Here is a 24,873-nt window from a genome sequence, read left to right as displayed (position 1 = left end):
ACATTGTTATTAATAGTGACGGCTGTTTATTTCTTCATTCCTAGCCAACTGCATGATTTCTGGCGCTTGGATTACTGGGAAGATGATCTTCGCCGAAGGAGACGGTTTGTTCGTAATGCATTTGGCTCCACTCATGCTGAAGCACTGCTCAAAGCCGCAGTAGAGTACGGTCAGTACCAACGCCTCTTACACGAAAATACTCTGCATATGACATAACTCTTTGTGGCTGGTAATTCATTTTTTTCGCTAGCACTTAAAACTCTCCATGCTGTAAGTCAAAAATACTGTGTTCTGCTTTATCCTTTAGCATCATGTAGGTGACACTTAATCAACCCAGTATTTTGTCCATGATGCATTTTAGACCTTGCAGCTTAACAGAGTAAAAGGCTCTATATAACTGGCTGTTACCCAACATCCATCTCATAGAGTCTAAAACAAGAGTAAAGTCAGTTTCTTTTTCAGTGTCTTTCAAACTTTGGTGACCAAGACACAAGGTGTAAAAAATATATACGATTATAATTGCATACTGAGACTTAAATATTTTTATGTGTAATTTGTGTATGTGTACACACACTCGTGTATACTGTGTGAATATACATATCTACATGAAATATATATACACATATGTGTTGTGTTTGTATTTTTATATATGCACATATTTGTGTATTTAACGGAAACAAGTGTCTTATTAATAATCGCATTCCATGACATGCTCTATTTTATTACTATTCTATTCTTTTCAGTCTAAAAAAATAAAATTAAAATAAATCCTGCTACAACATGTCCATTTAAGTTCCCAGTCCTCCACTGGGTTGCAAATAAAGTTTAAAAAAAGACCATCTCACATTAAAGATATCATCAACTATCACACTACAGTAGAACTAACCCTAATTTGTCCTTTAAAAAATGTATAATAAATAGAAAATATCAAAATATGTTTGTAATTTAATAAAAATACTGCTTTTTTATTAAATTAATACTTGCCGTCTACCAAGAAATATAAATAGGACTATTTCATCCCATTTTTAAGTGCTTTAACAAGTTTAAGTGTGATTTATCATCTCGAAATTTTATAAATTCCGTACACTCAGAAAATACCATTAATGAATACTGTTTATACATTTTTGTTATTAACCACTTTTACTCTTACAATTACTTTTGTTATTATGTTAACTTTCCTTTACTTGAGTGTGATAAGTGAGCCATCTGTTTTAAAATTTACCATAGTTTACTTAATATTCATAACTATTCATGTTCTTGATGGATTAAACAGAGAAAATACTTAATCCTGACAAAAAGAAAATGTGCAAAGCTTTTAAAATTTGTTATGCAAATAGTCTGTGAATTGATATAACTTAGTAAGAGTCAAACATTATTAAATAAGTACATGAGGATTTCATATGAAGCTATTATGCCTAAGATAAAAGTTATAACATAACTTTATGTAGTAAAAGTAACAGAAAGAATATACTAGAAAAAAAAAAAAAAGACTTATAGTTGACCAGTACCAATAGGGATTTCTTTAATCAACAAGAGAGATCACCAAAGGGATTTTTAGCACCTAAGGATTTAAACTTAACTTGAGGTATTATATTTATGCTTAAAAGAGGTATTATCTTTATGCTCTATAGAAGAGATTTTTAGAAATACATACTTGAAGTGTCATGCTTTGTAATATGAACTCAAAATTATTTAAACGTCATTTCATATACCTAATAATTTAGACTTTTTCACCCACTCATCCTATTTGAATTCATCCCATTTGAAAGTAGAAACATCTAGAGACAATTTGTAACAGAGTTAGGCTAAATTGATATTAGTGATAATGAGTTGCCGAAGGTTTAATTATAGAGGATCCACATTCTACTACACTCAGCATTCTGTAGATTGCTTTTAAAGAGTCTTTTAGAAATAATTTTTTTGGTTCTCTGTAAAAGTGGATACTTTGTTTAATTTGTAAAATATCTCTATTATTAAACCATTGGTAAGCCTATCAGAAACAAATTTTAAAATCTTTTACCTTAAAATATTTTAAACATCTGATAGTCAGGTTTTGGTAACATTGTAACTACTGTTAATGAACCTAAACTGAAAATAGTAGTCTAGTTTTGAAATAGATGGAAGATGCAGGCGATACTAAATGTCCTCTGTGTGTGGTATAAGAGTATTTTAAAATATGTAGCAGTTTATGAATTTTAAATACTGAATCATCATCATCAGTATTCAGACCTTACTATCTCTCTTGAGTTGGGTTCTTTGACAGAAGGAAACAGGGCTGTGTTTTTATTTTATTCATATCTAGAACAAAGACCACATGTATGCCATAAAATATTCAGGAAAGCTGTATAGTACCCATGCCAGAGTTATTATCACATCATTCTCAGGATTAAGGTCATGTGATGGAAGACGAAGGAGAACTAAAACAATTCTGTTTCCAAAAACAATTCGGGAGAATACCCCTCCAACCTTCATCACAGTTCACATCAGTGGACTTTTGGAACCATGTAGACAGGAGGGAGTAAAATATGGAGGATTGTGACGAGTGAGTGGGAGAATACTCCCCGGTGTGATCTGTTCATAGAAATAGAAGGAGGTGGGGTGCCTGGGAGGCTCAGTTAAGCATCCATCTCTTGAGGTCATGATCTCGGGTTCATGAGCCCCACATGGGGCTTCATGCTCAGCAGGGAGTCTTTTTGAGATTCTCTCTCCATCTGCCTCTGGCCCTCCCTCCCATCTCTCTCTCTAATAAATAAATAAATCTTTAAAAAAAAGAAGAAAAAAAGAAAAGAAATAGAAGGAGAAATTACAAACTGCCAAGAGAAAAATGTAATATTGAATCATCCTCCAAACTCTTAGTATGCCTCCTAACCTATATATAAAGTTATTTCTTCAGAAGAAATAGGAAATAAATATCGGTAATTATTACAAAGCACTTCATCCAATAAAAATAAATGTTGAAACCCTTAATTGAAAACATATTTTGTGTATTTTAAATAAAGCTTTTGTATTCGCATTTTGCGAAAACATTCATATAAAAGTAAAAAATTCAGCCCATCATCTGGCCACTCTGCCTGCCTTTAACCATTTAAATGTGTTTAAGTATCTTAGAGTCTGGCAGCGTGTAGACTGACACCCAAATGACTGAATGATTTGGTTTGTGTAGACAGAGAAAAGGTGTATTTTTTGTACAAACCTTCACATTGTGAGAGGGCTTCTAGGACAAATTGAAATTCAGTGTGTTCCTTCCTCTAGGTTAAATAATTACACTATTTCAATTTCCCTATACATTCCATCTTGAAAGTTAAGCATTAAATGCACAGAAACTCTGCTATAATCTTTGATCAAAAATTTTTGTATCCCTCTACATTGTGGCAACAAAATTCTTTTAGGAACAGAAGGATATTTTATGAGTGGAAGTTTCAGTATGGCTAGAAGTGTTTGAATCAGTGATCAAAGTTTTCAGAATTTCAAGCAAGTTGTACAAGCTGAGGAAATAACCTTCAATTATGTTAATAGGGAAGACTTGCATGGCCATCAGAGCAGTCCCTGGGATTTGAACACTGGTCAGGTCTGTCTGTTCATTCCTGGTATTGGCAGTTTCAAGACAGGGAGCCTGGATTCATGTAATAAACTGAAACTAAACTAGCAGACTTAATATTTTATTTAAAATTTTCTGAATCACTTGATTTTTCCCTAAATTCAAAAATTTAGATTAAATTATAGTTAAGCTCTTATGAGATGGGCAGGAACATATAGCCCTAATTTGGACACTCTTTTCAGACAATTTATGTGGAGCCACAAAGCAAATACATTAACAGGGCTTTCTTTTATATGAGCAAATAATCAGAATTAGATATATTTTCAAGAAGACAAAAAGGACAATAATTTTGTTTCATACTGACTTTGGAAAGCTTTCCCTTCAATTTCATTATTAAAACTTTTGGTTGACCTTTTTCTGTTGGAAAACATCCTTAATACTGATGGAGTTTTTCATGCTTCTTAGTAATACTAATGAGTTGAATAATTTATGAGGTGGTCATGTGCAAAAGATTTGGTGTGATTTGATATACTTTCAGCCTTGGTGTTGGAATGTGATTAATAAAAACCTAGAGGCATGTGATTTTTCCCCTGATGTTTAATGTTCTAATTTTGTGTGTATTAAGTATGTTATTTAGGTGTTTTCTAATATAGTAAAATTTCATATAAGTGCAAATTTAATTGCTGACTAGGAATTCTACAGACCATAAGGAAGAACATAAGGAAAATACTTTAAAACTCATAAATACATCTTCTGACCTGCAGGGTTTTCTTCTTCAGGGCAAATTAGCTAATGAGGAAATGATTGAAAAGGGAGGGTTTTGTATATTGTTTATATGTTTAAATAAAACCTTAGACTGGTCAACTTCTGGTACATTTCTGGTGCTTAAAGATGATGCTGTCCAAGGACAGTGCAAAATCTTAATAAGTTTGGTTGTCTTTGTTGATTGTCAGTTATCATTTAGGACTCTTTCCCTTCCATAAAATTGTAGTGGAACAATGTTTCATCAAAGCCTAAGATCGCAAGCTCCCCCATGTCTGTGATCAAAGGCATCATCTTAAATAGGTCTGATCAGGCATCGCAGAAGAGGGCAGGCTGCTTCAGCTGGAAGAAAAAAAAACATGGAGCAAAGATGACAAAGTTAATCAGTCATTTCTTCGGCAATAAATAATAAGATATGCTGAGAACTGCAAATGAGGACATCCTTAGGTTCCTCAGAGATGTGTCTGCTTAACACCTGATTTATCTAAGCTTGTGAAGCCATCAAGATATGACCTTGATGAATAAAAAGCAGCTCTGTAATGAATCTGGAATTAAATTAGTTTTGATGGTATATGCATGGCTACTGTAATGTGCTACTTGCAGAAATAAGGAAAGCGCTGAGAATGAAAAATACTAATGCATCTATAAAAATTGTTGAGAAAGAAGCTAATTTTCTGACTTCTTTTTTAAGAGTTTACAGTTATTATCATACTTGAGCAATATGATTTGATTTTTTTACTTAATAGCCTATTGTGTGTCTTATGTAGAAACACTAGCAAACATCTTACTGTTCATCGATAACTCCATTTTAATTGGTATATTATTAATTGACTAACTATCTGGAATGAACTAGGTGATCTGATTATGGTTAAAATAATTCACTGAAAAGTGAATGATGTATACTCTTGGAAGAGAGAGGGAGAAAAAGAAATGCAGGGGACTGTCTTTCAGCTCTTTTTGGTGCCAGTTTCGTATTTTGATATCATAGCATTGTCTTCACCCTTTGATTCGTTTTTTTTTAAGATTTTTTTCTTTATTTATTCGTTTGAGAGAGTGAGCCTGTGAAAGCAGGAGCAGGGGGGAGGGGCAGAGGGTGAGTGAGAAGCAGACTCCCCACTGAGCAGGGACCCTGAGATCATGACCTGAGCCGAAAGGCAGACGCTTAACCGACTGAGCCACCAGGAGCCCCTTCACCCTTTGGTTCTTATAGTCTCTTAAAATAATTAAAACAGATTATACAAATGCTAAGTTATAAGATATGCTTATCAAATGCATTTTACAAACTATATAGCATGTTTGTATCGACAAATATTCTAACAACTCCCTACTTTTGTGTTGAAGATTCAGATGGTAGGCTTTAAACAGGTTCAGAAAAATCAAATAACTTTACTAATTTAAAAGCACTTATTGAATATCTTCTACATGTCAAGCATGTGCTAGATGCTGGCTTCAGAGTTTGAGACAGTTTCTACCTTCTAAGGGCACATAGTGAAGCGCGGTGCTTTGTCACAGGGGTGGAGGTGCACGTGTGTTCCCAGCAGAGACTGCTGCTGAACTACCCTGTCGTGCGCAGGACAGTTTCCGCAGAACAATGACAACAACAACAGTCCAGCCCTAAACGTTACTAGTCCCAAGGTCAAAAAATCCTGGCCTACTGGAAAGAACTAGTTATCACAGAACGAGGTAGTAGTTCATAAAAGAGCACAGGTGAGAGAGTGACTAACTCTGAGTCAGGTGGGTTGGAGTACACTACACAGAAGTAATTACTTAGGAACCGTCTTGAGAGAAGATTAGGAATTTACCAGGTGAGCCAAGAATGGTGGTAGTAACAGAAATTACCAGGACATGAAGGCATAAAGGAGCCTAACTTATTCCTTTGAATGGCCTCAATATTTTGCATTTTGTGCTAGGCCACTTTGTAAAGATTTCAGAAAATACTTGACTTTAGATATGTCACATTCTGAGATATAAAACATTTGAAAACAGGAAATGATATCTTCTATTTATTCCATTTAGAGTATCCACATTAATTCAATTCTATGTACTTAGATGCTGGTTTGTTTTTTTTTTTTTTTTCACTACTGTTTTTTATTTAATAATTGATTAATTTCAAGGTATACCTACAGTATTTTAGCCACGTCTTTTCATTGTTTTCAGTAATAGTATTGAAGGATGGAATTCCTATGAGAAAGGTCTACAAGTATAGTGTTTTCAAATTCTGAAATGTATTGTTTATGTCTTCACTTTATTTCCACTTAGAGCATCAAAGGTTTAAGATAGGGAGCTGACAAAATTATATTACTGCTGAGTGGCATAGAACTGCTCATAATCTTATATTCTTTTAGACTAATTTTTCATAAAGTGTATATATAGTTGCATTTATAAATAATTACAATGCACTATGATAAATATTTTTATTGAAGTGTATTAAAATGCTATCCGAGCTCAGTGAAGGGGTTTGCCTAACTGAAGAAATAAATTTTAGCCGCACTTGAAAGGGTGAATGGAGATCTTCCCAAGCCAGTAGGTGAGATGGTGACCATGTTGGAGCAAGGGACCACACAACACGACATAATGTGTGCAGGGAATGGAAGATGGTGGCGTGTGATGGAGCACACGACAGTGTGGGGAAATGTTACAAAATGAGGCTGAAAGGCCTGTTGGAAGCCATATTGCATAAGGATTTGTCAACAGACGGAACAATTAACGGGTTTTTATTTGAGAAAATGACAGACCAGAGAAGTTAGGTGACATGCTAACTAATAAGTGGTAGAAAGAACAACAACTCAATCTCAGTACTCTTCTCTTACTATATAGTGTGTTCCTGTCAGTACACTTGGAATTTTCTTAACTGCAAGAGCATTATTGAACATTTCCCTACTTTAAGGGTTAAATTTGGCTTACTCTTATAGCCTATAGAGACATATAATCCATAAAGACATATCAGGACAGATGAACTTAGTGTCGTTTACAGCATGCACTTCCTGTGTCATTTACAAAAACGTCTTTTAAAATGCTCTGGGTGTTTCTAAAGGGCTTTTAATAACCTATATCGGCACCGTCTCTTAGCTATTCCATTTTTTATATATATAATTAAAGAGAAATTTTTTAAATTACTGTTTTTCTTCCATGTCTCTGAGCCAGTTGCTTATCTAGCCGAAGTAGCTCCTTCTCCCATTTCCCAGGGCTTTAAATTAAAGTAAAATTTCCACACCGAATTGTGTGACAGGCTTTTCAAAGAAAACCAGCATCATTCCCCAAGTTGATGCCACCCACTGCCAGGGGAGGCGTGCCCACCGTCTCAGCCCTCCTTTAAGTTGCCCAAGTCATCTTTTCTTTCATTCCCAGAATTGCCAGACTTTCTTCCATTCTGCTTTTCATCTGCCATCTACTCCTCCTGACTCGTGATGCACATTTTCTTTAGTTCTTTTTTCCTTCCTTCCTTCCTTCCTTCCTTCCTTCCTTCCTTCCTTCCTTCTTTCCTTCCTGAAGAGAAACATCCTCATTGTAGAAAATCTAGAAAATGCCAGAAAAGTACAGAATGAAAATAAAAGTCACTACAGACAACCATGTCTTTACTGTTTTCGATGAACTTATTTCATGCTAGTCTTTTTCTAAGCACATTTTAACATAGGAGCCAAACACTATGCTTTGTACTCAAATAATCCCAAAGATGAATAATACATCATCTCTGCTGTGTATATTTAGAGGTTCCAAACTGCCCCAAGTTTTCTATATGTTTTAGCATTTTTTTCCACAAGTAAAGTGTGCCGTGTGATTTTTAATATAATAAAATTCTGGTTCAGATATTTAAAAATTACCCTTACTTCATGGCTAATCAAAACCCTGCCAAGTAATATCCAGTCTAAAATGCACAGGGATTCCACATTTATCATCATGTATATTCTTAAAATATGGTTGATCAAATTTCCTTTAAAAAGCACAGAATGCAGTTTTCTACATTCACTCCATTAAGAAGCTTATTAAGTTAGCATTTTATACTTACATAGTGCTGCACTTAAACTCAATAATATTTTCTTGCACCTTTTTAATTGCATTTTTTTCAGTTTAAAATGCTGTTTGAGAATATCCCCTTTGTTGGTCTGCTCTAAGAAATATTGCTTACATATGAATATTTTGAATTAGGAATAAATGAAATTCCTTTTTTGCTGTCAGAACCAAATTGTAAAAATGCATTGCATGTCTTGGAAAATCAGTATACTCTATTAGCAGGCCTGTCAATATAAAAAGTGCATTCCATTTCCACCTCTTGCTCTAATAACCTTTTCTGTGTTACTCTGAGGCAGTTCACATAATCAGAGTATATTGTCAGCTTACTGGAGTTGGGGAAGCATGAAATGAAAATCACGTTAATATTGATCCAATTCTTTTACTTGCAAGTGTCCTTGATGTCCTTTTCCACTGAGCAATAACTGTTGATGTTAGGTAGCCATTTTCTTATTTTATTTCTTATAGTCGAGTAAATCGTTTACAAGCATAACTAATCTGAATAAGAATTTACCACTTAGAATAATTTCTATGAACACTTCATCTTAATTAATGCCCAGACTGCTAATTCTACATTTCACTATTCCACTGAATATTTTCCTCGAGCTTTTCAGAGAACAGCCTACCTGCAGATATAACGTTTGTGTAGCTTAAAACAAACAGAAGTCTCTGCAAGTTCTTCATTGCTAAAAACACAAAGGATGCTGCACTCTAATTTTATGTCATATAAGGATGTGCTAAAATGGACCATAAGTAACATCAGTTATTGATTCAGGCAAGGATTACTATTTCTGAATCAAGTTCATTATAAATTTGAAGCTGGTATCTTGGGTTTTTAGTTTTTTGGTGGTTTAGATATTATCTAAATAATATCTTTTGGATTATTCAATATATTCTCCATCAACAAAAATGAAGTGGGAACCACAGTTAAATCTAATGCATTCAAACTAAAATACCCACAACTAAGAAAGGAGGAATTTGGTGTCTGAACTGTCCGGATTTCTTATCTGTGTTTATTCAATCTGGTCAATAACCATTCAGAGTTTTACTTAAAGTGTAGTTGAAACAGCAAATAAAAACCATCTATTTCATTTGTGAAAATACTTGCTTTCATAAAATGATTTCATGTTGATGAAGTGAGTCTCCTGACTCAGCATCAGGTATAAGAGAGAAAAAAAGATACCTGAGCTTTCTAGTCCTTCTTTTTAGTAGTGTTTCATTCGGTATCACTAACAGTTTTTTATCATTAGGATTTTTCTACTGCAAAGTCTAAGGGTTTTTGAATCCTGTTCTATATAAACCATGATTTTTTTTTTTAGTCCTTAGTCTTTAGTAGGTCTTTCCTTTTATAAAGTCAGTATTATTTATGTTTCTTAAGGAAAGAAATACTATGTCTGTGTATAAAGTCAAACACAAAATTTAATTTTGAATTTAAATTACTTAACAAAGAAAAATATTTACTTTTTAGTAAACTAGTAAAGTATGTTGTATATATATATATGTATCTACTGCTTTCATATCATGTTAAGGTCAGCATAAAATATTTTGAGTCATAGGTTTCTCAATATAGTAAAAAATGTTCTTTCATCTTATCTGTAATGTTCAAAATTACAAAGTTCTCAGTAGTAGATTGATTTGTACCTATTATTGCATGATAACATGTCACCGCATCTAATGTAATTACTTGAGAGGTACATTTATCTTAAAATCTTTTCTTTTTAGTGAAAATTAAATAATATCACTTACAGTCACTAAAAGCACTGTTCTATAAAAGTATTTGTTGCTCTGATTTCAGCTTTAATGAGGAAAAAGTAATCTTTACTTTAAAATATCCCAAGGAATTCATGTTATTAATACTTCGAATAGAGAGCATTTAAAATGGTTTGAAAATGAATTGCAGCATTTTTTTTATTATTGAAGTATAACTGACATTGAATTGCAGGATTTTATCTTATTTACATAGGAGTAGATTTTGTCAAAACATTTTACAAGCTAGAAATATCGTGAACCGCTGTATACTGAAAAGAATTTCTCTTTCACAAAAGAGTGTCATTTTGTGAAACTGACTTCCAGATGTTTAGAAACATTAGAATTTTTCCTGATGTTACATTTAGATGAAACTGAAATAAAACTGAATTTCTGTTCTGTCCATTTTCTTCCAGTGATGGAATAGAAGTATATATTAAATGCATTATCTATGTATAATTCCCTAAAGCAAATTCTGATATCAACTTTGTTGAGAAAGCTGTTCTTTTCCTTCAGATATCTAAGATATTAAAAATTCTTATATTCTTAACATACCGATATGCAAAATCAAAAACAGATGTCAAATACATTGATGCTTGTGTAGTTTTATTCAATAATATCTTTAAATGAATATTATGGTTATTGGGAGGAAACAATTTTTTAATGTAAGCTGTTTACACTCCATTTAATTTCACAAACACTTCATGGCACCTGTCTACAAGCTCTCCTTCCTGTCTTCAGGGAGCATACCATCAGTGGAGGAGATGAAGGCTCATATTTCATTGTGGTGAATATAAACAGAGTAATGACAGCATGGCGGAGGGAAAAAGATTAATCCCAACTGAAGGAAAGGAAACCATTACTTGTTGAATACCTGTTGTTTGTTAGGCATTGTACTGAGACCTTACATGCATGAGTTATCTTGACTTTTTAATCCTCACATCAGCCTGCTTTTTTCCTCCTTTATGTAAATCTTTGAAGCAATATTATAAGCAGTAAATCACTGGCTATATTCTTCAATTTTAAGTTATATACTTAGGAAACTCTTCTAATATCTCTTGCTAATTTATGTATTTTACCAAAATTTTAAGAAACATTTTGGAAGCTTATCATATAAATAAGCTTCACACATTTCATTTCACACATTTCAAAGTATTTTAGTATCCATTGTCTCATTTTAACATTGCAGTAACCCTGTGGGAGTCTGGTTGGTAAATACTTACTCCTCTTTCACAGGTTGAGAAACTGAAGTCAAGAGATTGGTCTAAACATATTTTTAAAATATGTTCTTAATAGATGTTTGGGGGAAAATAAAGTTAGAATTGCAAAGCTCATATCCAACATTTACAAGGAGACTATAAAGGACATAAAGAGAAAAGTAACTTATGTAGGATGCATATAAAATGAGTACCGTGTGAATTATGCCTATGTTTTCATGTGCTCATTCAACATTTATTGATTCCCACTTTATTTGATATTTGACACATATCTGATAAGTGAATACCCAAATCAAAGATTCCAGAAAAAATACCAAAAAATTATGATAATATATTTTGACTGACTTGGAAGATACAAAGTTCATACAGAAAAGGGAGTAATCAACTGCACTGAATCTTGAAGGACAAGGCAGGTAAAGGAATTCCATGTAAAAGAAATCACATATGTCAGATTTAAACGCTTGAAAAAGTGTTGCATGTTTGGGAAGAGAAGCTCTATCCAGCTCTTGGGGATTATAAGATGTGAAGGTACCAACTGGTAAAGTAGTGAGGTTAAAGAGTAGGGGCCAGATCACGAGTCATAGACCATAATTGTACAGATCAAATAACACTGAAATGTATTCTTACACAGTAGATTCGCATTAGATAAACACGTATATACATATATCATTTTTAATAAATAACAAATTGAAGACGTATTTCTATACGTAGTGCTGAATAAATAACAATAGCATAAAACTGGTTAAGAAGCTGATGCTATGCTAAAATTGGCATGTTATGGGTTTATATCTTTTCTATGTGTGCATTAGCCACACATATAATTTACCACTTCCCTATTGCTGTAGATTACTTTTTTATCTTTATCAGTATAGATGCTTTAGAGCTATATAGAATATGTATAGAATAATTTCTTTTTTTTTTTAAGATTTTATTTATTTGACAGAGATAGAGACAGCCAGCGAGAGAGGGAACACAAGCAGGGGGAGTGGGAGAGGAAGAAGCAGGTAGAATAATTTCTTAAACAGATAAACGACCATGTAGTCTTTTTCTTTACATTAACTATTTATATTTGTCAATAAAAAAGGACAAATAAAATAACTTCTTCCCCTTGATTGTTCACTTTCCAGATAGACATGTTCTCTGAATATTAGTAAGATAAGTTAATGTCTCCAACTTATCATTTCTGTATTTTAACTTATAATTATTTAAAAGATAATAATACAGTTATAGTAGTAATATTAGAGTATAATAACAATATTAGAAATATTTTAGTTCTCTTGTTACTTTGGTTTTAAAATATACTTTGTTTCATATGGATCCTGTTTGTTAAAATAAATTTAATGAAAGAATAACTTTATTTAGTTTTGTCTAACACGTTATTCTGTATTAGATAATGTTTTCACATACAGAACTACAAGCATATATATTTATTAAGAAATCTAATGGGTATAGAATGTTTTTCTGTAGTTGTTATTTGTCACACAATGTGAAAAATAATGTAAAAATAATTTTGGATTTGGATTAATCTATAATTTGGTGGCATTTTATAACTTCTGAACCTTTCTAATTTATGGCATTTTGATGTTTTCTTAGAAAATAAGTATATATGCCTATACTATCCAACTTTACACATAATTCACATTTTCTAAGTAGGGAGTTCTGGTGATTTGTAGTATTAGCTTGTTAATTTCTTGATGAATGGCTAAAGAGGCCAAGAAGTGCACTCAGTCCAACATGTCTTGTGAAGATAGATGATCTCAAATAAATTCTCTTCCCAATCAGATTTTGATTTGTTGGGTGTTAAACCAATTCGTTCTAAGGACAGTGTTTATAAGCCTTGTAATGAGACAGCCCTTTGAGACCTTACTTCTTTTTGCTGGTAATTTTGATGAATGAAACTCTAATTCATAAAAGATATTGTGATTGAAAAGCGTCTTTGGATCTTGTACACTTTAATTTAGATAAATGTTTTGTGCAGTACCATAAAATCAGGAAGTGGACTGAGCTACAAACTGATAATACTTCAACAAGGATGCTAAGTTGAGTGTGTTGTTATAAATCAGGTTACTGTATATCTTTTAAAGACATAATTGGTTTACTGTTTTAAAACCAGAGAGGATAAAATTAAAAGCTTAATACACATTTCAGAGCTCACCTTCCTTTGACTACATTTACTTTATTTGTAGACTTTAATTTTAATAACATGGGAGTAATGTAAAGCTCTTTTCTTAATGACAAAGCAGATTAAATATGGTTGTCCACAAGGGAAATTTTTTTTTTCAGGGTGACTCATACTTAAAGAGTTTTATTGATTATTTCATATAAAGAACCAAGTTCCCTTTCGTGTAAATACATAAATTCTCCAATTTGTCCCCAAACTGGAGGTAAATCACCAAGGCTCTCTGAGAAATCTTAGGATCTTTAGATTAAGAAATATCCAGAGGTAACTTGTATGTCTCAGTTTCTTCATTTGTTCAGCATATATGAGGGCTCACTCTGTGCCAGGCAGTGTGCTATGAATTGAGAATACAAAGACAGAAGCCTGTTGCCAGTGATCAAGGAACTTTCAGGCTATGCAGAGACAAAAAAAGCCAACAACCGATTACAATACCTGTAACTACAGTAATAGGATTTATAAGGTGTGGTGGAAGCCTCAGGGAAAGAGCACACAAACTTACCTGAAGAAATCAGAGAAGAGAACACAGAGTGGGTAGCCTTGAAGTCCATTCGCCAAATGTTTATTACACGTCCGCTGGGTGCCCCACACTGAGGCTGCAGAAACGAGGCCGGAGCCCAGTGGAGAAGACAAACACATGACATTTAACACCTACAGTGTAGTAGAGTTCTGTGCCAACTGTGAAAGTACAGAGCAGTTGGCTAAGAAAGACACCTAAAGGAGGTGAGTTTGGAAGATGAAATAGGAATGAGCACCAAAAAGAAGGAAGGAAGGAAGGAAGGAAGGAAGGAAGGAAGGAAGGAAGGAAGGAAGGAAGGAAGGAAGGAAGGGAGGAAGGAAGGAAGGAAGATACCATACAGAAGGAATAATATTAGCTCAGATAAAAAGGTCTGAGGACATATTTTGGAAGCTGTAAATCATCCATATTGCTGATGGGGGATGAGAAAAGGTAATGCAAAGCTGGTAATGAGAAGAAAAAAAGGCCTTTGCCCAGCCATGCTAAGGAGTTTAGATTTGGACTCCTATCATATAAACCATGCATTGAGTGTTGTTGATTGGGAGGAAATATTATGAAGCAGGGAAATATCCTCCACTTATTTTTGCTTTGTAATAATCACTCTGACAAAAATATGGGGGATAGTGTGAATAATGGAGCTATTGAAGACCTCCAAACCAAAACCATGGTGGCCTGAGCCGGGGGCCATGGCAGTCACCTTCCAGGATGACCCCTAGGTTTGTGGCTTAAGTAAGTGGGTTGATCAAAATTGGGGGAGGTGGAGAAGCAATAGATAATTCATTCGGTTAGGGAAATGTGGACTTAGGAATATCCAGCTGCAGATGTCTAATAGAAATATGGCTATAAAGACCTCAAGATTTGCCGCAACATGGACAGGACTGGAGGAGATAATGCTAAGCGAAATAAGTCAAGCAGAGAAAGACAATTATCATATGGTTTCACTCATTTATGGAATATAAGAAGTAGGAAGATCGGTAGGAGAAGAAAGGGAAGAAGAAGGGGGGGTAAACAGAAGGGGGAATGAACCATGAGAGACTATGGACTCTGGGAAACAAACTGAGGGCTTCAGAGGGGAGGGGAGTGGGGGAAATGGGATAGGCTGGTAATGAGTATTAAGGAGGGCACATATTGCATGGTGCATTGGGTGTTATACGCAAGTAATGAATCATGGAACTTTACATCAGAAACCAGGGATGTACTGTATGGTAACTAACACAATATAATAAAAAAATATTATTTAAAAAAAAAAGACCTCAAGAGAGGCTTCTCAGTGATTAATGATTGGATTCGCCTCTTTGTTCTCAGATGATGCAAGCTCTGAGTTCCTCAAATTAAGTTACTACCCAAGAAGCAAACAAGTTATAAGGATAGCTACCCCCAGAAGAGTTTTGTTTTACTGGCTTCATATCATCAAGAAACCAAATAAAATTAAGATAAGGTTCTGGAGCATTCAGTAATCAGTCCTCAGTCTTTGATTCCAGAAGAATCATCTGTGGACTAGTGAAAGAAAAATATACATATAACCCATTTAATGCTCCTCACCTCCCATGTAGCATTGAGTTGTAATAATACTGTTTGTTTCTGAAGTACTTACCAAATATATATTTAACAATCTATTACATTATGCTGTTATGCTGTATTTTAACCATGCTTTCTAAATGCTGTCATCCAGTAAGAGCTAGGATGACAGACTGTATCTCTGTGACAGTAACATTCTACAATGCTTTCATGGCATGACCGGGTTCCTCATGTGGTTTTTACTCCTGTATGTGCTACTTTTGAGCCAACTTATTAATGTTTTAGCGAACAGAATTGGCCTTGAGTGAACAGAATTGACTCAGAGTCACTGATAAAAAGAAGCATGCAAGTTGCAATGAAAGAGGTTAACACTTTTACAATGCAAGTGTTAGGACAGCCGGATGTACTTCCAAGAAAATGGTTGAGCAGATATCACAGGCAATTAATGGACTGTCAGAAGTCCTATATTGGGCCTGGGAGAATGGACCAAAAGTATTGTTAATTGTTAACTGGAGGGAATTTTGGCCAAAGGCATGGCAAGATTTGGAGAATGATTGCATATGTACATAGACACCTTAACAGTCCCTAGAACTGTGATAGACCACCACCACACAGGAGTGATTTGTTAGGCTCCTGTTTTCAGGACTATATCCACCACACCTAATGAAATGTGTAAGTATTTTCCCAGGAAATGCTGCTTCCTTGAAGCCTAAATACTAATACTACAGCTAGAACACAGTAAATCACATTTTCTTCCAAACTGAATTCCAACCTCAAGTGATATGAAATAAAGATATGTGTGTGTGTATATATATATATAAAATTTAATATATATATTATAATCAGATAGTTTTAGAATCATCATCACCTGCCAAAGCAGGTGGCTGAAGTGGCTATTCCTTAAAATATTGAAATATAATTTTGAAATATAAATATTGAATTCTATCTGTTAAGGAGTCAAATCCGTGAGGGATCAAATGCCCTGTAATTTCTAACCTTTACACTGATTGACATGTTAATACTAGGTCAGCTTTGGCTGTATTTCAATTTTTCTGACTTACTTTGTTTTCGTGTTTGGGGCCTTCTGTACTATTTTATATAACAAAATAAGGCTAACAGCTTAGAAAAACATTATTGCTTTCACTGACTCTTGTGCAGCCCATTTCATGTCTCCATCATTCCTGACTCCCCCCATTTGTAGCTTCCCAGTGATGACCCCTTTGCTCTTCAGATGTTCTTGTTTTCTTCACACGTACTTACTTTCGAAAATGATCGGATCCAATTGTTCTAATTCACACAAAAGTATAATTTTGCAAAATTGTGTACTTTTGTGTATCAGAAAACCAAGTTTGTGGTGAGGTGCAGATTTTTTTCTAGAAAGTGGTGATCTTAGAGCCCCGAGACGTGGATTTGTAGTCTATTCTCTACCACCAGCCAACTCCTAGGTCCCTCAGTGAGGAATGAGCTTTCTTGGCCCGTTTCCTCCTCTGTAAAATAAGGGTAGGTGATGGATTACAACCCCCTGCCTTTCTCAGAGTTATTCTGAACGCCAAACAAGATCAAGAAGGTAAAAATGTTCTGTAGTTGTAAACTCATACATAAATGCATCATAGAAAATAATATGTTATTTTTAATACTGAAAGCCAAACAATCATAATAACCTAAATTATTATATTTCCTTTGTGATTAGGCACTGAAGAAGATGTGATAAAGTCCAAGAAAGCCTTCAGAAGTCAAGCAATAGTGAATCAAAATGCAGAGACGGAACTTATGCTGGAAGGTGATGATGATGCAGTCAGTCTCCTGCAGGAGAAAGAAATCGACAATCTTGCAGGTAAATGTTTAAATATCTTTCTTCTGTTTGTTGTAAGTAAGAAATACACACAAAGTTCCCGAATTTAAGATATCTATCTCCTGGCGAATGAGTTAGTGCCAGTGTTTAGAATGATACTGAATCATGTGAACATTAATAATTTACTTCATCGGGGCGCCTGGGTGGCTCAGTCATTAAGCATCTGCCTTCAGCTCTGGTCATGATCCCAGCGTTCCGGGATCGAGCCCCGCATCGGGCTCCCTGCTCGGTGGGAGCCTGGTTCTTCCTCTCCCACTCCCCCTGCTTGTGTTCCCTCTCTCGCTGCCTCTCTCTCTGTCAAATAAAAATAAAATCTTTAAAAAATAATAATAATAATACTTTACTTCATCACACATCTAGTATTGGAGAGAGAAAAGTACATATGAAACAAATATGTATTTTACTAATAATAAATGAATAGCTGCATCTACTTTCTTTGTAATGAGTAGCAACTTTTTAATATAGGAGAAATAGCATATAGCAGAAGTTGTCCCATCTAACTGCCTAAATAATTGGAAGGGGAGACGGAATGATAGACTCATTGACTTACTAGTGTCTCTAGCCTGCTAATAGCCATGAAGAATGGCCATATCAGCCATCAGACACTCGAATTTGCCATTTTTTCCCTGCTGCCACTCTTTGGAATATCCCTGGTGTTCATCTGTATACCCACACTGCTGATTTCCACCATTAGCAGACTCTTCTTGTTTTCACCTTGTCCTGCTGCTGGTCTGAGGTCAACTGAGAGCAGTACCTGCAATGACCATGTGGGATATGGATATATGGATATATGTGTTGGGCCATAACCTTGTTTGGGTTTTAAACCGCCTGATGAAAACAGATTGCTTCATGAAGGTGCAAGTATAATTTTGTACACAATTTCGGAGGGTTCACTGACCCCTGGAAACCAGTCTATAGAATCTTATCCTAAATTTCAAGTTAAAACCTCTTGCTTTAGAGCCTCAAGAAGTGGCTGGATCTTACCTCAATTCTGTTATTTTCAGCCCATACAACGTTGGGGTGGCAGATAGCAATTCAGAAGTGGACTTGTACTCATCATTTGGTTTACAAAATAGCACTCCTGTTTCCAGAAGTGTGCCGAAAATTATCTGGCACATTTTATGAAAGCCTACAATGATGTTTCTGCCAGTTAGAGATTTCTCTTTTTATCAAAGAGATGTTCTTGTCAGTTGTAAACTAGAGATGGCACCTTATTCTCCATCTTCTAGAAAATGTTTAAGAATACTCGAATGCCAGCTCCTTGATATACCCATGTCACTAACATTTCTGTATCGTAAAAATTATTTGTCCTATTTAAAACTAATCCTGGGGCGCCTGGGTGGCACAGCGGTTTAGCGTCTGCCTTCGGCTCAGGGCGTGATCCTGGCGTTATGGGATCGAGCTCCACATCAGGCTCCTCCGCTGGGAGCCTGCTTCTTCCTCTCCCACTCCCCCTGCTTGTGTTCCCTCTCTCGCTGGCTGTCTCTATCTCTGTCAAATAAATAAATAAAATCTTAAAAAAAAAAAAACAACTAATCCTGAGTCTATGAACAAATGTTTGCCTTGAATTCTTAAGTAAATGTTGAAGTTTTGGTTTTGTTGTTTTTGTGGTTTGTTTCAATAGTTCAGAGATTTTTCTCTGAGTCCATTTGGAAATTTAAGCAAATGAAGTCTGTGATTTCTTTTTGCCCCCAGATTTGTTTTCTCTTTTCCTGGTCTTATTCTTGATCCTAAGAAACTAAAGAGAATTTATAAACATGATTTGTGACCTTTTCAGATAATATGTTGTCTTTCTTCATCCACATATGCTAATAAATACATTCAATAATTATACAATTTAGTTTAGAGTCTCTGGTCCTTAGTTCCCATTATAAAGGTAATTAATTAGTTGATACAAATTTGGCTGATATCCTGAAGTTTATTATAATAAGATCTGCCCCAAACTACCAGAGGCAAAATCCAATAAAGACTCTTAACTTCTTTATATTTCTCTCCTTTGATGGTAGCTAGAGTCATTATTAATATTAATTTATGCTTATAAACAAAATTCCCAAAATAACATTAAATTAAACTATCTAAAGAACATGGAAGTATGCTTGCAGTAAATTATTTAAAAATCTAATTGTGTGGCTCTTGACCAATTCACTGTGTCAGGACTCCTCTAACTTCTGTCTTTTAAGCAGACTTTTCTTTGAGCAGATCCACTCCTATCCATTTCCACCTAGTTCTAATTCATAATCTTGCAGAATCCTTGCATCTGATAAATCTTACAAACTGTCCTAAAATATTGATCCCCTATCTAGTTTATAATGTTCCTCTTTAAAACAGCAGTCCACAAATGTGACTCTGAGCTTTGAATTCAGTAGAAAAGAAGAAGGGGATGGATGTTTTGTGAAAGGAGAAGTAAGGGTAACAGAAGTAGTCTGCATAATATATAAGTACATATAGATTCATTTTATAAAGGCTGAGTCCTATTAGCTAGACTGGTGTGATAGTGACAATGTCACATAAGAATCATTTTTAGAAGTTAATTACAAACTACTATTCTTAGATTTTAAAAAATCAGCTGTTAATAAAATTTCAGACCACATAAATATATAATTGTTTTCTTGTCTTTGTCTCAGAAATTAAAAGTTGTTAAAGGATAATGGCTTTCTTATATGTAACTTACTGTTCTAAATAACCAAATAGTGCTAAGCTGCCTAGAGAACACTTCACGATCACAGGAGATCTAAGTCCACGTTAAAATCCAGGAGATCCTAAAATCTGTGCACAAAATTAATATAATCTATACTTGGTGTCTGGAAATATTATGTAAAATAACAAAGGCCCATTTCCCACTTCTGAGATGAAAATTATAGGTTTATTTTTTCATGACTTGGTGGTACGGCTTGCATATTAGTAATGTAAGAAATGTACCTTCAAAAATATACAAGTAATTAGAGTTCTTAGATTTTAGATTTTCTATGAATGAGGACACCATTTTTATAATAATAATGGTAAACCTAAATCTGCTGATTAGTGTAATTCATTTTCCTGTTCTTACAAAGCCCTGTTTTGCTGACAAGCACACAGATGAGACCATGCATTATAATTTGTCAATATGCAATATTTCTTAATAGTCAAGTTAAATTCCAGGGGAAAAAAGATGCTATAATTAGAATAGAAAACTGAGAGAAAGTACGAATTTAGTTAAGATTAATTATATTTGGGAGTTTAAAGATAGGATCAGTTTCTATTTCTAAAAAGAAAAAAGAGAAAGAAGAGTAGCTAGCATGTCTTACTAAGAACCAGGCAGTGTTCAGAGAGCTTTACATGCAGTAACCTATTTAATATTCACAGAACTCTATAAGCTCAATACTATCATTACCCTAATTTTACAAATGAGGCAATAGAGGCCAAGAGAGATTAAGTAACTTGTATAAGGTTAAGAAGTAAATAAAATAATGTATTTCCTTAAAAATACATAGGTTATGGTTTGAATCAAAATATACCAAATAGTATATTTAAATATGCATATATAGATACTTACAGATTCTTCTAAAATGATGTAAATACAAGATCCTCAGCTTAGACCTCAATTTTTGCACTGGTTCCATTAAACTATATTTAGAAGTCTATGAATGTGCACAATGATTAATTTTAGTTTTATGTATCTGTTCTCTAAAATAATTCTGGTAAGTTAAAAAAAATCTGATAGAGTAGTTTTTAACACAATTTTATTTAAATATTAACTCTCGTGTTTTTTCCCATTTGCTTTGCAGTTTTCTAGTTTTAATAAAGATAAAATGGTCCACCAAGTTCTACAGATTTAAATGTCATACAATTTTCTGTTTCATTTTTAGTTCCCTTTCTTCCCAAGCTGTTCATCTCAAGAGGCAAGTTAAATGTGTGTGATTATTAATTACTCAATTTATTATGCATTGTAGCAAATGGCTAATATAATTATAATATAGAAGTATGTGAATGAATTAAGTAATTATTATATTAATAACACCTAACTTAATTTAATTGCTTTTTTAGTTTGTATTGATTCACCAAAGTGAATTAGCACCTAAGATTCCATATATGACTAAAAATTTCAATTTACTAATTATATTGTTACTTAAAACACTGAAGTTAATGAGTATAACTCAACTGATTTTAATCTAAAATCCCAATGTATATTTTAATTTGAAGCTCAGCTTGACAAGTTATTTCTGCAAATAATTACTGAGTAACTAAAATTTAAGATTAACTAAAATGTATGTGAAGTGACAAGTGAATGATTTAATTCAACTGATAGAATTGTGTCCCACTCATAAAATGTACCTCATTTTTTTAGAGCAGTATGCCAAGTGCCCGTGGAAATATTTTCCATAACAGATTTGGAATTTGTACAAATTTCTCTGTTGTTACTTCCAAATATTACTAATTTTGCCAAGTTCGGGAATTCCGAATTCATCATGATGATGGTCCTTTATGGTTTATCAATTCTGCAAATTATTAAAAACAAATTTTTTTGCTTATATATGTAAGCTTTAACATCAAATAACTTGAAAGATTTTCCACAGGCCTACACCAATATCCAAACTTCTTTCTTTACCTGAAATATCCTTCACACATCTCTGTTCTACACCTTCCCTATCACCTATCAAAATCTCTACCCATTTTTTATAACTGTATTAAATACTTGATGAAGTATTCACTAGCCAGTTTTGTCACCCCAAAACTTATTTGTGGTAACAATTTTATTGAGGCGTCCATACAATTGTCCCACTTAAAGGGCACAACTTAATGATTTTTAGTATAGTCATAGTTATGCAACCATTATCATGATTTTAGAACATTTCATCACACCAAAAAAGAAACCTCCATACTCTTTGGCTATTCCACTCAATTTGCCCATGCCCCCTCCATAGCCCTGGAGGATCACTAATCTACTTTCTGTTTCCATAGATTTGACTTTTCTGGACATTTCATATAATCATAATTGTATAATATGTACTCTTTTGTGACTAGCTTCTTTTACTTAGCATAATATTTTCAAGAGTCATCCATGTTATGACATGCATGTCCCTTTTTATGGTGAATAAATGGTGAATATCCATTGTATGGATATATCACATTTTGTTCATTCATTCATTAATTGATGGACACTTGGTGTGTTGCCACCTTTTTGCTACTGTGATAAATGCTGCTGTGAACATTCATGTACCACATTTTATGTCAACATATGTTTTCATTTCTCTTGAATGTATACCTAGGCATGAAATTTCTGGGTCAAATAATAACTCTATTTTTAACTTTTTGAGGAATTACTAGACTGTTTTCCAAAGTGGCCGCATCATTTTACGTTCCCATCAGCAGTGTGTGAGGGTCCGATTTCTCCACATCCTTAATGCTGGTTATTATCTGTCTTTTTTATTATAGCCACTCTATAAAATTTTGATTATATCATTCTTAAGATGCTTATACAAGATGCCTTTCTGTATGTTTTCTCTTTCCTTTTAGACTGTAAATTCCTTAAGTATAGTGACCATATCCCATGTACCTTTGAACCATGAAGCAATCTTCTGATACATTTGTCCTAAAAAGGTTCCCATTGAAAAAGTTAATGTAGGTTGAAATAAACTAGAGAGCTGAGATCATTATCTAATTAATTTATACCAAAACCAAAAAACAAAACAAAAAATTTTGAGCTCTTAAAATCGAGTATTTAGGGGCTTAAATTATCAGATCATCTGCTCATACTGATTGAATTATTCAAATTAGTCAACTCATCACTTGACTTTCCAGGTAAGAGCTAAATTAATCTTTCTTCCATCCTACCTTCTGCTAATTGTGTCATTTAACTAAATGTCTCTTAAGGTTCCCATTTTAAAAGTCAAAATATCACTGTGACTCTTAACCACAAAATATTTTCTCTATCACATGGAAAAGATATTCCACAACCAAAGAATTATGTTATTTTGAATATTTAAAAAGAGTAACTAGTATAGAGAACTAGCAACATGGGAAAGAAGTATTGGGATATAAGATTTGGATATTTTTATATGGCTTTTTCAGAGTGGTAGATTTATAATCCTTTTCACACACACGATATACCACACACAAAGTCAAAAATACAAAACTCAGAAAAAATGCAGTATGTGAATTTAAGAACGAAAATATACAGAAATAAGGAGGACGTCTACTAAGTGAAACAGGATGTAATCAATAAGAGATTCTCCTAAGTGGTAGCTTTCCTGCAAGACATACCTTAAATGCCCTAAAAAGTTCTCAGGTATACTTTCACTGATATTAAGGTGGCTATACCTTTTCAGACTGTTTTTCTTCTTGTTCACTGCTCAAATTTTTTGTCTGTTTTCCGTTATCTTTATTCTACTAATTCAAAGTGAAAGCAGGGGCACCTGGGTGGCTCAGTCGTTAAGACTCTGCGTTTGGCTCAGGTCATGATCTCAGGGTCCTGGGATCAGCCCAGCATCAGGCTCCCTGCTCAGCGGGGAGTCTGCTTCTCCCTCTCCCACCCCACCCCCACCCATGCTCCGTCTCCCTCTCTTTCTGTCTCTCAAATAAATACATAAAATCTTTAAAAACAAACGCACACAGACACAAAGTGAATGCAGGTATCAAATATTGGGGCGGGGGGAGGGGGGCTTGCTTAGAATTTGTTTTAAGGTTAACCATTCCTACCTCCCTAAATCTCTATTTGCTGCATTCACACACTGATTTGCTTACTCATTAACATCTATTAAATACTTAGGGTGCAGAACTCTGGGACTCAGAAACTGATAGAAAAAAAAATCATCAAGAGAATTAACCCTGCTACCACTACCTCTCAGTAACTTCAGTAACTGAGAAGTCAGAACTTAAAATATGTCTACCCGAACAATTAAGATGATCAGATAGATACTGTAGGCCTTCAAATGTTCTAACACGGAATGTCCAGATACCAGAGGCAACGTTGTTTATATATAAATTGAATGTTACCTAAAAACTGAGCAGAGAAAGGAGGATAAAGCAAAATATACAGCATACAAGAAGGAAGAACTCACGATTCGAGAAAATTATAATAAAAAGACAGGAACAGCAAAATTCTAAAAAGCTGAGAGTTTTTCAGAGAAATACATTATTAAAAAAGAAAAGCATTTGAACATAAATGCAAAAGAATTTTATTATAATTGTTTAATGGAATAAGAGAATAAGCACTATAGAAGGAAACAAGTTCAGTGTTACATAGACACGGATAAACTCATGCTCAGATCATATCTGCTGAAGCCTAACTACTCTGCAATACAATTCAAATATGGTTAATGAATGGTCTTTCCCTAATAAAACTAGTATTTTTTACAAGATTTCTCCATATTGATTTTATGTAGTTTTAGTTAGAGAGTCTAACTAGAATTGAATCAATCTGATATTTGTATTTGGGGGGGGAATGTCTTTTAAACATTCTGGATTCTCTAAAATGCATTTTGCTCAGTATTTTCCCCTTAATTTTTAAGCCCATGTGTATTTCAAGGGAAATTTAATCCATATGTCCCTGACTCACTCACA

General features: G+C 34.1%; 1 protein-coding gene across 6 annotated transcripts in view; it reads left to right on the top strand.

The window, feature by feature from the left end:
- The window catches only part of NBEA (neurobeachin), a 662,109-nt gene that overhangs the window by 432,180 nt on the left and 205,056 nt on the right, over positions 1 to 24,873 (top strand). For 3 of the 6 annotated variants that reach the window (XM_057309226.1, XM_057309225.1, XM_057309222.1), the window contains exons 38-40: positions 45 to 169; positions 17,173 to 17,316; positions 21,180 to 21,212. In XM_057309226.1, coding sequence (XP_057165209.1) covers positions 45 to 169; positions 17,173 to 17,316; positions 21,180 to 21,212 — 302 coding nt within the window. The remainder of the gene's footprint in view (positions 1 to 44; positions 170 to 17,172; positions 17,317 to 21,179; positions 21,213 to 24,873) is intronic. The other 3 variants (XM_048215508.2, XM_048215507.2, XM_048215504.2) reach the window with 1 other exon arrangement.

This window comes from Ursus arctos, unplaced genomic scaffold, assembly GCF_023065955.2.
Source record: "Ursus arctos isolate Adak ecotype North America unplaced genomic scaffold, UrsArc2.0 scaffold_10, whole genome shotgun sequence".
In the NCBI taxonomy this organism is placed as follows: Eukaryota; Metazoa; Chordata; class Mammalia; order Carnivora; family Ursidae; genus Ursus; species Ursus arctos.
The sequence above is the reverse complement of the archived record's forward strand: the minus strand, read 5'-3'. Positions and strand labels throughout refer to the sequence as shown.